At 52.3% G+C, this 14,038-nt stretch overlaps 2 protein-coding genes across 2 annotated transcripts in view; one reads left to right on the forward strand and one right to left on the reverse strand.

Annotated features, from left to right (window-relative positions):
- Positions 1-690: 690 nt before the first annotated feature.
- On the forward strand, positions 691-6,030 carry HPD (4-hydroxyphenylpyruvate dioxygenase). The gene is made up of 14 exons (XM_063173049.1): positions 691-802; positions 949-975; positions 1,704-1,766; positions 2,483-2,587; positions 2,709-2,751; positions 2,838-2,920; positions 3,049-3,138; positions 3,230-3,333; positions 3,493-3,570; positions 3,723-3,885; positions 4,213-4,284; positions 4,950-5,072; positions 5,206-5,322; positions 5,407-6,030. Exons 1-14 carry the CDS (start codon positions 800-802, stop codon positions 5,515-5,517), a joined length of 1,182 nt encoding a protein of 393 aa, XP_063029119.1. The 5' UTR covers positions 691-799; the 3' UTR covers positions 5,518-6,030.
- Positions 6,031-7,299: 1,269 nt separating this feature from the next.
- Positions 7,300-14,038, reverse strand: part of SETD1B (SET domain containing 1B, histone lysine methyltransferase) — a 47,556-nt gene continuing 40,817 nt past the window's right edge. Inside the window, exons 14-18 of the mRNA XM_063173047.1 lie at positions 13,684-13,850; positions 13,313-13,444; positions 13,092-13,211; positions 12,600-12,737; positions 7,300-11,904 (exon numbers count right to left, since the gene is read on the reverse strand). Coding sequence (XP_063029117.1) covers positions 11,731-11,904; positions 12,600-12,737; positions 13,092-13,211; positions 13,313-13,444; positions 13,684-13,850 — 731 coding nt within the window. The 3' untranslated portion in view covers positions 7,300-11,730. The remainder of the gene's footprint in view (positions 11,905-12,599; positions 12,738-13,091; positions 13,212-13,312; positions 13,445-13,683; positions 13,851-14,038) is intronic.

Here is a 14,038-nt window from a genome sequence, read left to right on the forward strand (position 1 = left end):
GCACAGCGGTGTCACTACCACTGGGTGACACAGCCAGGTGCACGATGTTATGTCCCTGTCCCTGCTGCTGGCCCCTCTCCAGTCTGTGGCCCAGTGCATTTGCCGAGTGTGGCATCCATGTCCCGGGCAGTGTGACAGGGGACAGCCCTGTCGCACTGAGACCCCCACCCCTGTCCTCCGTGCCGCTGGCACCACCCAGTCCCCCCGTGCTCATCCCCTCCGGCCTGGCTGGTGGCTGCGACTTCCCACCACTCCCAGCCGGGTGGAGTTTGTGCACTGATGTCTCCCCGGCAGGGCCATCTCTTGTCCCCTCCTCCTGCTGTCCCACATTTTGGGGTCCCTGCAGCGCTGGGCTCGCCGGGGCTGAAGGTGGCCCGTGCCCAGACACCAGCCGGGCTCCGCAGGCTGTCCCGGCTCAGCGCTGCCCATGACATGTCCCCAGGGAGGGTGAATGTCCCCAGGGGCAGCGGGCGGGCCGGGGGATGTGCTGCCCGAATTGCGTCACCCCCGGTGCCCGGTGACACACGCGGGGCGGGGGTTTGGCTGCGGGGTCAGCGGGGTCCCCACCCTCCGCAGAGCCTCACGTGCTGCACTCGGTGCCCCCGCAGGGCTGCAGGAGCCGTGACACGGCCCCGGTGACAGCCACCCACCGCCCCGCTTGGGCAGCTCCCGGCCCAAAGCTTCCCTGGGTTGGTGCTGGGAGAAGGTGGGGCCGAGGAGGAGCCTCCCCGTCCCGTTATATTGAAAGCGCCCCGTTCTGAAGCTCTCTTTGCTTCCATCACATCGCCAGGTCACAAAAATGGTGAGGGCAGCAGATGGGAATTAATTCAGACATCGGGGGCTCCATGCACGGGACACTTTTGGAGATCTGACCTTTGGATTCAGCTCCCTGGGGGCTGCTGTACCTGCCTGTCCCACTAATGTCCCTCTTTTCTCATTCTCTTTCAGACGTCCTACACAGACAAGGGAGAAAAGGTAAGAGTTGTGTCCCTGTCCTGCCCCTCTGCCTGGTGTGAAACATCGGTCGTGTTCCTGCAGATTGTGTCAATTCCTAGATTACCTGTTGAAATTAGAAGTAAAACTGCTCTGGGCCACACAAGATCCTCGTTGTAAATTAATATTAATCTTTGAAATTTCTGGTTTGGGAGGAGAGTGACAAAGAGATGGATATTTCCCAGTCAAGTCAAGCCTTAAGCTGAATCCTCATTCCATGCAACATTTATTTCCAAATGCTGCATTTTTTGCCTCCTTTTTCACTGTTAAAGTGTTTCCAGTGCTGGGTGTCCTGTGCCGGCTTAGGCAGTGGTGGGGAACGGAGCAAAGGGGATCTGTCCTGGTGCTGGTGGTTGTGTAAGAGCTTTTGTGGAATAATTAATCTTTAACACAGTGAGGTTTGCAGGTGGGCAGCTCGCTGGGATGGCCACTTGTGGGGAGCACTGGGAGAACTGGGACTGTGGCTGTGGGCAAAAGTGAATCAGTGCTTTGTACCTTCCAGCCTGCAGTGCAGGATCCTGCAGTGGGACTTGACTGTAAAGCACTTTGGAAAATCACCATCTGGGGCCTGTTCCACCAGTTAATGCAGATGCTTTTGCAGCAGATGCATTTTCAAGGTCCCAGCTGCTGCTTCCCCCTGCTCCAGAGCCGAGCAGTGCTGCAGGAAATGCAGCAGCAGCAGCTTTCAGCTCCATTTTCCTTCCTTTCAGCCCCAACGAGGTCGCTTCATCCACTTCCACTCCATCACCTTCTGGGTCGGCAATGCCAAGCAGGTGAGAGGCTGCAGCTGCCAGGCACACGTGTAAGGGGACAGCAGAGCCAGGGGACAGCAGTGCCAGGGGACAGCAGTGCCAGGGGACACCAGTGCCAGGGGACACCTCCCAGGCCGGGGCAGGCCGGGCTCTGCAGGCATTGGCTGCCCGGGGGGTGTTGGTTCCTCCCGGCAGCCCCTGGGCCGGGGATGTGCCGTGTCCCAAAGCCCAGCCCTGGCCTGGCTCCGGTGGCCTCGGTGGCCTTGATGGCCCTTGCGCAAGGTGAGGGGCGGCTCCTGGGGGTGGGACATGGGACATGGACCAGGGCACGTGGCCAGGCCCAGCCGTGGCCACCAGCCTGCAGAGCTGCGTGGGCTCGTGGCAGCTGATCTCCAAACCTTGCCCTGGTCTCCATCCCTCAACCCTGTGCTTCACACCTGAGCTGCTTTTCATGCAACCTCACAGAACAGGGGACACCCAGAAATGTCTCCTGCTCCATGGCAGCCCTCACAGAAAGTTCTGGAGGCAGCACTTCCCACTGAGTTTGGGCTTTTTCCTCAATCCTGGCCCTTTCTTGCCTCTGCCTGTTCCCCCCGGGCTGCTGGAGGAGGCAGAGAAGCTGCTGCCTGTTCTCACACACACAAGTGTGACTTGCACCTGCCTTGGTGGCTGTTCTCCATGGCCTGTGGGCCACCAGCACCATAGCTTCACCCAGAGGGACTCTTCCCTGCCCACAGGCTGCATCCTACTACTGCAACAAGCTGGGCTTCGAGGAGCTGGCCTACCGCGGGCTGGAGACCGGCAGCAGGGAGGTGGTGTCACACGTCATCAAGCAGGACAAGGTAAGGGAGCCCCTGACAGAGGTGCCACTGCCAGGGCAGGGAAAGGTGAGGTGGTGTCAGACCCACCATGAACACCATCACCTGTGGCTCCATCCTCACCACTGCTCCTCTTCCTCGGCAGATCGTGTTTGTTTTCTCCTCCGCTCTGAACCCAGGGAATGAGGGTAGGTGTCACTGGGGGGGATGCAGTGGGAAATGAACAAAGCAGCTCTGCTCATGCCTGTGCTGTGCCTGTTCCTGCTCGGGGCAGAGATGGGGGAGCACCTGGTGAAGCACGGGGACGGCGTGAAGGACGTGGCCTTTGAGGTGGAGGACTGTGACTTCATCGTGCAGGTGGGCAGCCCCTCTGTCCCCTCACACACAGCCCCCCAAAACGGTGAGGGGAGGCAGGAGGGCCTGGGGATGTCTCCCCCTGGCCTGGAGGGGCTGTGGCAGGACAGGATCTCTCTCCTTCTGCCCAGAAAGCCAAGGAGCGCGGTGCTGTGGTGGTGAAGGAGCCGTGGGTGGAGCAGGACAAATTTGGGAAGGTGAAATTCGCAGTGATCCAGACGGTGAGTGGCAGGGCAGGGCCATGGAGCTGCCTGCACCTGGGAGGCCCCTGCAGAAACAAAGCCACAACAGAACCACTTTGCCCCCTCACAGTACGGTGACACCACCCACACCTTGATAGAAAAGCTCAACTACAAGGGCCTGTTCCTCCCTGGGTACCACCCACCCCTCTTCAAGGACCCCCTGCTGCCCAAGCTGTGAGTACTTTCCAGAGGCTCCTGCCTGGCTCTGCCATCGTGTTCTGGTGGGATATCCCACCGAGGAGCTGGACAGGTCCCCACTGCCTTGCCCTGGAGCCCCCTGAGCTGTGGGGTACCCCTGAGCCTGGCTGAGACCCCCCTTGTCTCCCCCCACAGACCAAGTGGCAAGCTCAGCTTTGTTGATCACGTTGTGGGGAACCAGCCTGACCTCCAGATGGTCCCAGTGGCAGACTGGTAAGGGTGGGCAGAGCTGGTGGGGGTGGGATGGAGCAGCAGCACAGCTCTGCTGGTCTCAGCACTCCTGCCAGGGCTGATGAAGCCAGAGCACAGCTCCATTTCTGTGGGGATGGAGCAAGGCCTTGACTGTGCCCTGGTGACCTGGGCAGGTACCAGAAGAACCTGCTCTTCCACCGCTTCTGGTCAGTGGATGACAAGCAGCTGCACACCGAGTTCAGTGCCCTGCGCTCCATCGTGGTCACCAACTACGAGGAGACCATCAAGATGCCCATCAACGAGCCAGCCCCTGGCAAGAAGAAATCCCAGATTCAGGTGGGTGGATGCTGGTGGTTGATCCATGTGGCTGCCTTCACTCCCAGGGGAATCTTGGTCAAGGAACAGGGACCAAGGGTCAGTGATGTGGAGCCAGAGCAGAGCTGCTGTGCTGAAGTGCCTGCTAGAAAGGAATCCTGGCTCTGCTTGGGCCTGACAAACCCCAGGGGAGCTGCTGGGCAGAGCCAGTTTACCCCATCTCATCAACAGTGTCTGTCATCGTGTGGTGCCCCTGGGCTGATCTGGCCTGCACATTTTTAAGCCCACACCATCCCTTCACAGCTGTAGCTGTGCTGTCACTGCCATGGTGACTTCTTTTCCCTGTAGGAATACGTTGATTACTACGGAGGGGCTGGAGTTCAGCACATCGCACTGAACACCCCCGACATCATCTCAGCGGTGAGTGCAGCCCTGGCACCTCCCTGCCCTGGCACCTCCCTGCCCTCCAACCCCCTGCCCTGGCACCTCCCTGCCCTGGGATCCCTGCCCTGGGACCCTCCCTGCCCTGGCTCTGGGCACGGTGCTGCTCATCACAGGGTGCACCATGACCCTGTCAGGGCACAAGGACACAGAGCTCACGGCCTTTGTGCTGTGGTTGTTTTACAACCAGCCTTAACTGCCCAGGGGTCAAAGGGACCTGCTGCACCTGTGAGCTGCCTGTGCCTCCAGCTTAAAGCAGTTGGGGTCTGTAGGGTCCTCGGTGGCACCTTTGTCCTTGCAGGGTGCCTGGTGGGACACAGCCAGCCCAGGCTGAGCCCCACAGCCCATCACCCACCTTCAGCTGGGGCAGGTCTGGGTTGAGCACCCAGGCTTGGGCTCCTCTCCAGACCAAGGCATCAGGCCAGAGCAGGACAAATGATCTTGCACAGCTCTCTGCAGTGCCTGGGGAGGACACCTTGGGCCTGCCCATTCGTGGTGCCAGAGTGAAATGATGAGACAGGTTCTCCTGCCTGAGGTTGGCCAATGCCATGGGAAAGCATCTCCTGACACTGCCCATGCCAGGAAATGCTCCTGGCACAAACCCCTCCCAAGCTGAGCCCTGCTGGGTCTCCCCTGCCTTGCAGATCACCAACCTGAAGCAGAGGGGCATGCAGTTCATGGATGTGCCCTCCAGCTACTACCAGGTGCTGCGGGAGAGGCTCAAAACTGCCAAAATCAAAGTGAAGGAGAACATTGACAAGCTGGCGGTGAGTCAGGGGGGAAAGGCCTGCCCAGGGCTGGAGCAGCTCCCCACAGTCCCTGCAGGGATGTGAGTGACACAGAGAGCCCCACCTGCTCCTCTGTGGGTCTTCAAGCTGTCCCCTCATTTCTTTTCTCCAGGAGCTGAAAATCCTGGTGGATTTTGATGAAAAAGGCTACTTGCTGCAGATCTTCACCAAACCAGTCCAAGACAGACCCACGGTGTTTCTGGAGGTGATCCAGAGGCACAACCACCAGGTTGGTTTGAGTTTGTCCCTCTGGTCCTGGCCAGGAGCCCTCAGGGCCACCCAGCCCTGGTCCCTAACGGTGCCACCCCTGCAGGGCTTCGGTGCTGGGAACTTCAAGTCTCTGTTTGAGGCCATTGAAATGGATCAGGATGCCAGAGGAAACCTGACTGTGCTGGAGCCCAATGGGGAGACCAGGAGGATGTAGGGGATGGCAGCAAGTGCCACCCTCATCCCCAAGGAGCTGCATCCCAATGAACTGGGAAACACCCCACGTTTTGGTAAATAGCCCAGACTGGAGTGCCACAAAGCCAGGGAAGCCACTGCCAAGCTGGACAATGCAAAAGGACCCAACAGCTCTCCCAGCCCAGCCCTGGCACTGCCCTTCTGTGACCTCCTGGGAGATGGGGTGTGGGAAATAGCAAACACACTCTCAAAAAGCAGCTTAATCTGATCCAAACCATGGAATTCTTAACAAAAGGGCAGGTTTAAGGCATGTGCCAAAGACATGCAGCTACAGAGGAAGACAGAAGAAACAACTGGGAGTGCTCAAATTCAGTCTACCCAAAGTTTTAATTTTAGCTACATGGGAAGCTGCGACAGCATGGAGGCGTTTTCCTCTCTGCACATCTCCTTTTGTAAGATTTTGGTTTAATTGCTTTTAGACTCAATCTTCAATTTGAAATTGCTGAGAATAAACATGGTTTTAGGGTAGCTCCAACACTCTGGAATGAGAATTAATTGTATTTACATATTTCAGCCTTCCCAAGGCAACAGAGTCTTGCTCTAATACCTGCAAATTCCTGCATTGATGATGGGTTGGGGTTTCTCCCATGTTTCCAGCAGTAATTGCTGGCACTGGCAGCAGTTCCTTGGCTCAGATCCTGGCTGCATGTGCAAAGTCCCCTCTGGGTGTTGCTCTGGAGTTGTCCTTTGCACGGGGAATTCCTCCCCAAAGCAATAAATCCCTTTTCTGGCCTGAGTGCCTGGGCAGTCCCTGCGTTCCCAGGGGCTGCAGCTCCAGCACTCCCTGTGTTCCCAGCTGCTGCAGGACACCCTGGGGTGCTGCACAGCCCCTCCACAGCCCCCTGTTCCCTTTTTCCCAGCAGACCCCAAGCAGCCCCAGCCCTCAGCCCAGGATGGGCTCCTCTGACCCCCAGCCCCCTCCTGGCTGAGCCCCCCAGGTGTGGCTGTGCTGCAGCCCTGCCCTGTGCTCACCTGAGCCATGCAGGAGCTGAGCTGAGGTCTCCTCCAGCCTCTGTCCTTTCTCTTCCACCTCCTCCTCCATCAGCCATTGCCCTTGGCCCTGCTCCAGGTGTTTATTTGTGAATAAAAGCTCAGAGAGGCCATCCTGACCCCCCAGCAGCAGCCCCCCATTGTTGGGGGTACACGTGCCAAACCTGAGCACTCCCCAGCTGCCCCTTCCCTGGGTCCCAGGGAGCAGAGCTAATCCAGATTTCAAACAATCACAGAATATCCTGCAAGGGACCCTCATGAATCACCCAAGTCCAACTCCTGGCAATTTGAATAAACTGATTTTAAAAGAAAGAAAGCAAAGAGCCTCTGGCCACTACAGCCTCACACACCACTGACCCCTCACCTGGTGGTTAAGGGCTTTTGCCTCCATGAAGTTAAAAATAAATAAATAATCAAAGGATATGAAATCAGAGCAATCCAGGGGAGGAGGAGGAGCAGGGACCCCTCACCTGCAGAGCTGGACAGGTTTGGGACTCCTGGTTCACTGTCAGGAGAGCTCTGCCTCAGCTCTCCAAGGCTCTCAACATTGTTAATACTGAGACAAAATGTACAGACTAGAATCACTCACATATTTCTTTCATGCAATACAATGTTGCTTAAATTCATTTCCTGCTCACCAGAATTAATATTTTCAGTAAACTTTGCTGAAAATCAGTTCTTCACACTGTTCTTGTTCTGCATCTGCCTCCTTGAGCTCTCACAGCTCCCAGGTAATATATTAAGCACAACATAATTTTTCTGTAAGAAAAGTCAGTATATTTATGGTTTGCTTTATAAAAGTTACTATAATACAATGGTACATAGTATTCAATTCACAAAAATATGAACAAATATATACAGCATGACACATCCACAACAAAAACACTTTCTTCAAAACAAGATACATACTGGTGACAGATTCTATATGCACAAAACATCCCTAAATTTATAAATTTGCTTAACCAAAGAAAAAGCAGAAATTCTAAATCTTCAAAGCAGAGTTGTTTTTTTAAAGGAACTTAAGAAAAAAAAAATTAAATTTATTGCAAACAATTTGACCTGCCTACTTTTAAAGGAGGCCCTTGATTACCACACTGGGAATTAAAACCAGAAAACTGCAAGAATTGGGAGCTGGGTGTTCCACTTTGCTTCAAAACTGCCCCATTGTTTTAGAGTGTCCTTCTTGATGTGTTTGCACTTGGACAAATCCTACAGTGGCAACTGAGAAAACTCATAAAAACAAAACAAATATTAAACTGAAAGAATCCAGTTGCTAATTTGCTTAAATACATTTTAGGGTGTCTATTAGACTGTACACATTTCCTCGCTTGAAATAAATAGATTTTGCACATAAGGTTTCAGACTGAGGGAGGGGGGAAAGAAGAAGCCTTGACTTGGCAATTTTTTGTCTTCAGTTTCTTAATGCTTCTAATTGCATCTATTTATTTGACAAAAAAACCCCATATTTATACAGAATTTACATTATACAAAGCTTGACACAAGCTGTAAATGCCACCAGCTCCTTTGCTATACTCAGTCCTTCTTCCTCCCCATCCTGACATGATTTAGAGCTGGAATCTGTTTAAAAAGAACTCCAAATTACAATAGTCACTTTTAATAAACTATTTACATGCTCTTGAAGTACAAAGAAATCAGCAAAAAAATTTCAACATGTTTCTACAAGAAACAGTGTTCGAAGAGAAGATTCTTGAGTTCGCCTATGTACAGAAAATGCATTTTTTATACTTCAAAATCCTTTTTTTTCCTTAATTTTTTATTTTGTACAGAAATGCACTGAAATGATCCCTGAAAAAGGTCACAAAAACCAGAACTGAAACTACTGTATTTGTTGGGGTTTTAAAATGATGGTTGTTTTTCCTGTCCTTGTAGAAATAAGCTGCTCTGTACAATATAAATAACTGCAGGATGAGCCCCATGCCCTCCAGCCCCCCAGCTCCTGTGGCTGCCAGCACAGAGGCACCTGCACCTCCACTCCCACAGCTGCAAACCAATTAAATTCTATTTCCATCATTCTGCTCTTTTTTCTTGGGTCATTCCTCCCAGGGAGATGGAATTTTGCAGAGAGCACTGTAAATGTCTCTCCTTTTTTTTTTGTCTTGGGCTCAAATTGAAGTGACAATAAATGTGGGGATGGGTTTTTCAGTGGACAAAAGCAGAGTCCCTGTAAGCAGCACGAGCTGCTGAGGCTCCCTTGTCCCTGTCACTGCTCCCAGGGAGCCTGTGCTGAATGGAACCACAGCGACCACAGCTCCTGCCCTGCTCTCATCCCAGCCCTACCAAGCACAGGGCAAAGGATCTGAGGCCTCTCCCACCCATCTGTGGCTGCAGGGCTCCCCTGGCAGGGACAGGGCACCCATGGAAATCACTGCACCAGGCCAGGGAGTTCTCACCATAAAATGATTTGTTTGGAGGTCAGGAAGCTTCTCAGTCCAAGACAAAAATCTCCCAGGGAGGACTCAGCAAGCCAAGATTTATGGGAAAAAGAGAATTCTCAGGTTTGGCTTTGAGACCAGACATGATTTTTCAGAAGTGCTGTGGCTTCAACAGCTCTGTTCCTTCCTGGGGAAGTGCTGGGAGATCAGCTCTTCTAAAAACTCACATTATTTGTCTGGGATCCTAAAAGGGGATGAATTACAGGCAGATTCAGAAGTACCCAAGTGATTTAGGTGCTCATGGTCTTTGGCACCCAAATCCCTCTGGTGCTCCTAAAACACAGGACCTGAAGGTGACAGGGACCTTCCTCCCCAAGGATTAAGGCAAACTGCAGGGGCTGCTCCCAGCCAGGGCACAGAGATGTGCTGGGAACACAGGGCTGGGCCAGCTGGGGTGTCCTCACCCCCACAAATCCACCATTGATGCACGGGATTGATGGAGCAGAGAGGGAGAAGGCCAAGGACAGGGGCTTCAGTTCTGACACACAGGAAACTTCTGTGCATTTCCAAAGCCTTGCCAGTCAAAGGCCAAGCTGTGGAGATGCCAACCAACACACTGAATCTCACTCAAAAAAAACCAAACTAAACTGAGCAGCTGGCTTAACTCCCAAATGCCATCACTGCAGTTCCAACCAACATTCAGAGACAGAAACTTGTGCTTCTCATGATTTTAGGTTCTGGGTCACCAACACCCAGGAGCTGGAGAGATTTAGGAAGGAGGAGGAGAAACAAAACAGAACTGAAAGAAAAGCAGAGATGGACCATGGGCTGTCCAGTCTCAGAGCCAATTTGCTTGCCCTCAGGCAGGAACACAGGTGGTGTTAAGGCAGCCTGCAGCCCTCTGTGTGCTCCTGCTCCCTCAGCCCTTTTGTCTGGAGCAGAAATACAGAGCAGAGGTCCAACCTACATCACAAACTCCACACTGCAGTGCAGGCCTGGCAATTCCATGGAACAGCTGAAAAAACTTCCAGGAACCTCTTTTGCAAGGTTGTCACCTCTGAGGGGGGTTTGGAAAGAACACAAGAATGCAGCTGTGCAATTTGCTCTGTGGGGAGAAGGTGTTTAGTTATGCAGATAATCTTCCACTTCAGAATGACATTGCAGCTTCCCCTTACAAGCCAATTAAAAGGGGTTTAGTACAACTAATCTCTACTTTTAAAGCAGGAGACATTCAATGCAAATTGAATCAATGCAAACTGATCCTGTCTATACCTGAATGCTGGTGTAACATTTCCAGATCTCATCCAAACAATTCTTTTTTTGGTGTTTGGTCCCATTTTTAAATGGAACCTCTTGAAGACCTGCAACCTTCACCTCAGCACATCTACAAGGACAAAATATATTAAGAAATCATTTTAAAACATGCCTTCCAAATGTAGAGAAGCAATTCATTTGCATGCTATAGATGGGGGGGACAGAATTGCTTTCAGGGACATTTCTACCATGATTTTCTGGAGGGACAGGACCACCCCTGGCCAAGTTACTGAGTAACAGAGGGAGGAGAGCAGCAGGGCACAGCCTGCTCCTATCACAGGAGGCATCTCCCACATCCAAGGACAGAGCAAATACTCCCTGTAAAACACTGGAAGGGCAGGGAAATGCAGATGAAAGTGAGAAAAAATGAATACAAGTCACACATCAGCCTGATTCCCACCCACAGGAACAAAGTCCTGCTACAAACGTGGGCTGTAGTCTTTGCTTGCAAGCAGGGCAGGATTTCTACAGCATCAACAGGGGCTGAGCTCTCCTCTCAAAGTCAGCCTCTCCTGCAAGCAAGACAAGCCCATCCCCAAGGAATGGGCATCCCCAAAGGCCACAGCTGACCCCACCTCTCCCTAGTGACTGAAGTACCCAAGGGTTTCTCACGTGCAGCTGCAGAGGTTTTGATCCCCCATGGACCAGCATGGCATGGAAAATGAGAGGGGAGCCCAAGGAGGGGAGCTGAGCTCTGGCTGACCTGACCCTGCCCTGGGGTCTGGCTGAGGGGCCTTGTTCAGGCTCATCCCTAGGGAAAAGGCAGGACAGCTCAGCTCTAGTCCCACTGTGGACACATCACACACACACACACACCCCCAAGCACTCACTCACTCACTCACTCACACACCCCCAAGCCTCTGGCTTGCTCTGTAACATCAACCTTACATTTATTTACAGCTTACTCTGAGAAATCTGTGCAATTTCAGCCACTCAAGCTCCCAACAAACCCTATATGGCATTTTCAGTCTCTGCTTCACATTTAAACGTTGAATGTCTTTTTCAACCAACGAAAACTGATGAGAAAAAGGTAGCAGCATTTATGAAACAATGAAGGCTTATAAGAACAATTAAAAAAAAAAAAGGTACCATTATCCCATTATGGAGCATTACTTCAGGGACTGAACAGAGAAGCTAGTGTTTGGATAGACCATGCCACAAAAGGTAGCCACCTTTTTGTGTGCGTGTTGGATCTGAAAAGGAAAAAGCACCTGAAACATGAACAGTCCTCGTAAGCGTGTGCGCTTTTTGCTTTCACTCAGGATCCTGGCAGAAGTGCGAAACTTGCTTGGTTTTCTTCTCTTTTTCCTCTTTTTTTTTTTTTTTTTTTGGTAAGTACTTTTTTGCTTTTAAATTTTTTTCTTCCTTTTTTTTTTTCTGTAGGTTTTTTTTCCTCTTTTTTTGGCAAAGTGCAACCACACCTGGTTACCACAGTTTTGACATGGCCGAAGGTGCAAGTGTGACGAGAAACCTCGAGTTCAGTTCAGGGTTCCCCTGCAGTTCTCAGAGCCACAGAGACACGGGATCTTTACATCCTCAATTGGAAACTTGTAGTCGTAGGTAATTTCCTCGTTCACATTGATGTGCTGCTTGGAGTAGATAACGATCTTCTTTTGAGACTCCACCGTGATCACTTTAGCATAACAATTTGGCTGCAAGGGTGACACAACAGGTGAGGATGCAGGTTCCAGAGTGCCACAGCTTTCCAGCCTCCATACAATTATTTCAAGATAAAATAAAGCAGGGCAGCTCTTTCCCGAGACAACCCCAGCCACACTTTCAGAGCCTGGACTCAGGAGGGAGGTATGAAGCCAGAAAACAGAGCAGCCCCCCTTGTGCTGCTCCAAAATATCCACATTCTGCTCATTTGTGGAGCAAAAGAGCCTGGATGATGCTCCATCAATTTTGTCCCGGGTTAAGAGAAGCTCAATGTTTAACAGTTTGGCCAGGCAGGCAAGTCTGAGAGCAGACTGCAGCACAGAGCAGAGCAGGAAACAGCAGGGATTATTTTCCCATGCAGACACTAGGAGCTGAATTTCCCACAGCTGAAATTTGCTATGTTTTAAGGAAAAATCTGTTAGATTTGCTCGCTCAGTGTCCATCAGGTTCCCTGAGACAGCCAGAAGGGCTCCTGAGTGCACTCTGTCTCCCTGCATGTTTCACTCCTCAGGTCTCTCCAAGCTCTTTACACTCCTTTAGACCCTGCTCTGACCTGCTGTGGCTCATTAACATTTAATCACAACCCTGTGCCCCCTGCCACTTCTGAGCACCCCAGTCAGGGCTGGCAGGACCTCCCCAGGCTTGTCAGCATGCCAGGGAACAAGGACAGGCCAGAAGAGATACTCACATTGCAGCTGTGATTGATGAACCTGGCGAAGTTCCCACACTTGGTGGCATCGATGATGGTGTCGTGGTCGACTCTGAACATGTAACTGCTGCCGATGCCCTCGTCCTCGTATCGCTTCTCACGCATGTCAGCAATGACCTGCAGAAAGCCAGGCAGGCTCAGGACACCTGTGAGCAGCCACCTCACCTCCACAAGGCTCCCCTGGGCTCTGCTTGTGCCAGGCAATGGGGCTCTGTAAGATCCCCACTACCCCAAGAGAGCACACACCCAACTGGAAACACAGAAGTTCAGGATGGGCTTCTTAAGGAGGCTTCTCCTGAGTGCTCCAGTTTCCATGGATTGTTGGAATTCCCACCCTTGTAGCTCCAAACCATGCCAACCTGTGCTCATCCCACAGAGCTGACACCTCCAACCCAGGACCCCAATCCTTGCTGTCATACTCAAGGATTTCACCGAGGGCTGGTTTTTGCTCAGATTTCAGCCACAGCTTACCTGCCTGATGTTCTGCCCCACGTACTCTATCACCATCTCATCAGCTGCAATGGGCTCCATAGCAAAAAGGCCCCAGTCGTGAATGTGGCTCTTACAGAATTTTAGCTTTTTCTTCCGGAACTGCATGAAGAAAACACCCCAAAACCCAACCCTGAATTAGCCACAGCACAGACCAGGAAAGGATGTCTCTGGGTCCAGGATCTGCAGCAGGGGGTGTTTACCTTGAGCTGGTTGAACTTGAGCAGGTCACTGTCACAGCTACCAGTGAAGGAGGAGAGGAGCCTGCGCTGCTCTGATCGCCTCTCGGAACCAGCCCGGGTGGAAGCGTGAGGTTGGGCAGGGATGCTCATACCCTGAGAGGACAAATGGGGGATCAAAGCTGACCCAACACCCTGCAGGCTCCCTGTGAGCAGCCCCTTGTGCTACAGCTCATCACCACAGAGCACCTGACATCAAACATTAACACTCCCCACACATCCCCAGGACAATCAAGGAGACAAACAGCTCCCTCTCCCTCCCTGCCAAAAGGCAGGAAGCACCTGCTGTGTGTGACAGTGTCAAACCAAACCCCACTCACAGCTGGATTCCTCACCTGGGTGTCAGCTGGAGGCTCCTCTGCAAAAGCTCGGCTATTGTTGAGGTATTTGAGTTTGTCCTTCTTATCAATTTTGTAATAGCCCTCGCTTCGCGCGCAGCCCGTGACGTGCTCCCGCATGCCGTCATCCCGCTTCTTCTTCTTGGGGGTGGAAAAGCTGGTGGGTGCCAAGAGGTTAAGGAGAAACACAGCCAGAGGTGGATATCAGACTAAACTCGCTACAGCTGCATGGAGCTAACACCTGGAGCCTGGAAAATTGGGAAGGTTTTGTGGGGTTGTAAAAAATAACATTACAACTGGAGAGCCTTGGAGAGGGGCTGCTCTCAGCAGCCTTGGGAAATCAGCTCCTTCA

Source organism: Melospiza melodia, chromosome 20 (genome assembly GCF_035770615.1).
Source record: "Melospiza melodia melodia isolate bMelMel2 chromosome 20, bMelMel2.pri, whole genome shotgun sequence".
NCBI lineage: Eukaryota > Metazoa > Chordata > Aves > Passeriformes > Passerellidae > Melospiza > Melospiza melodia.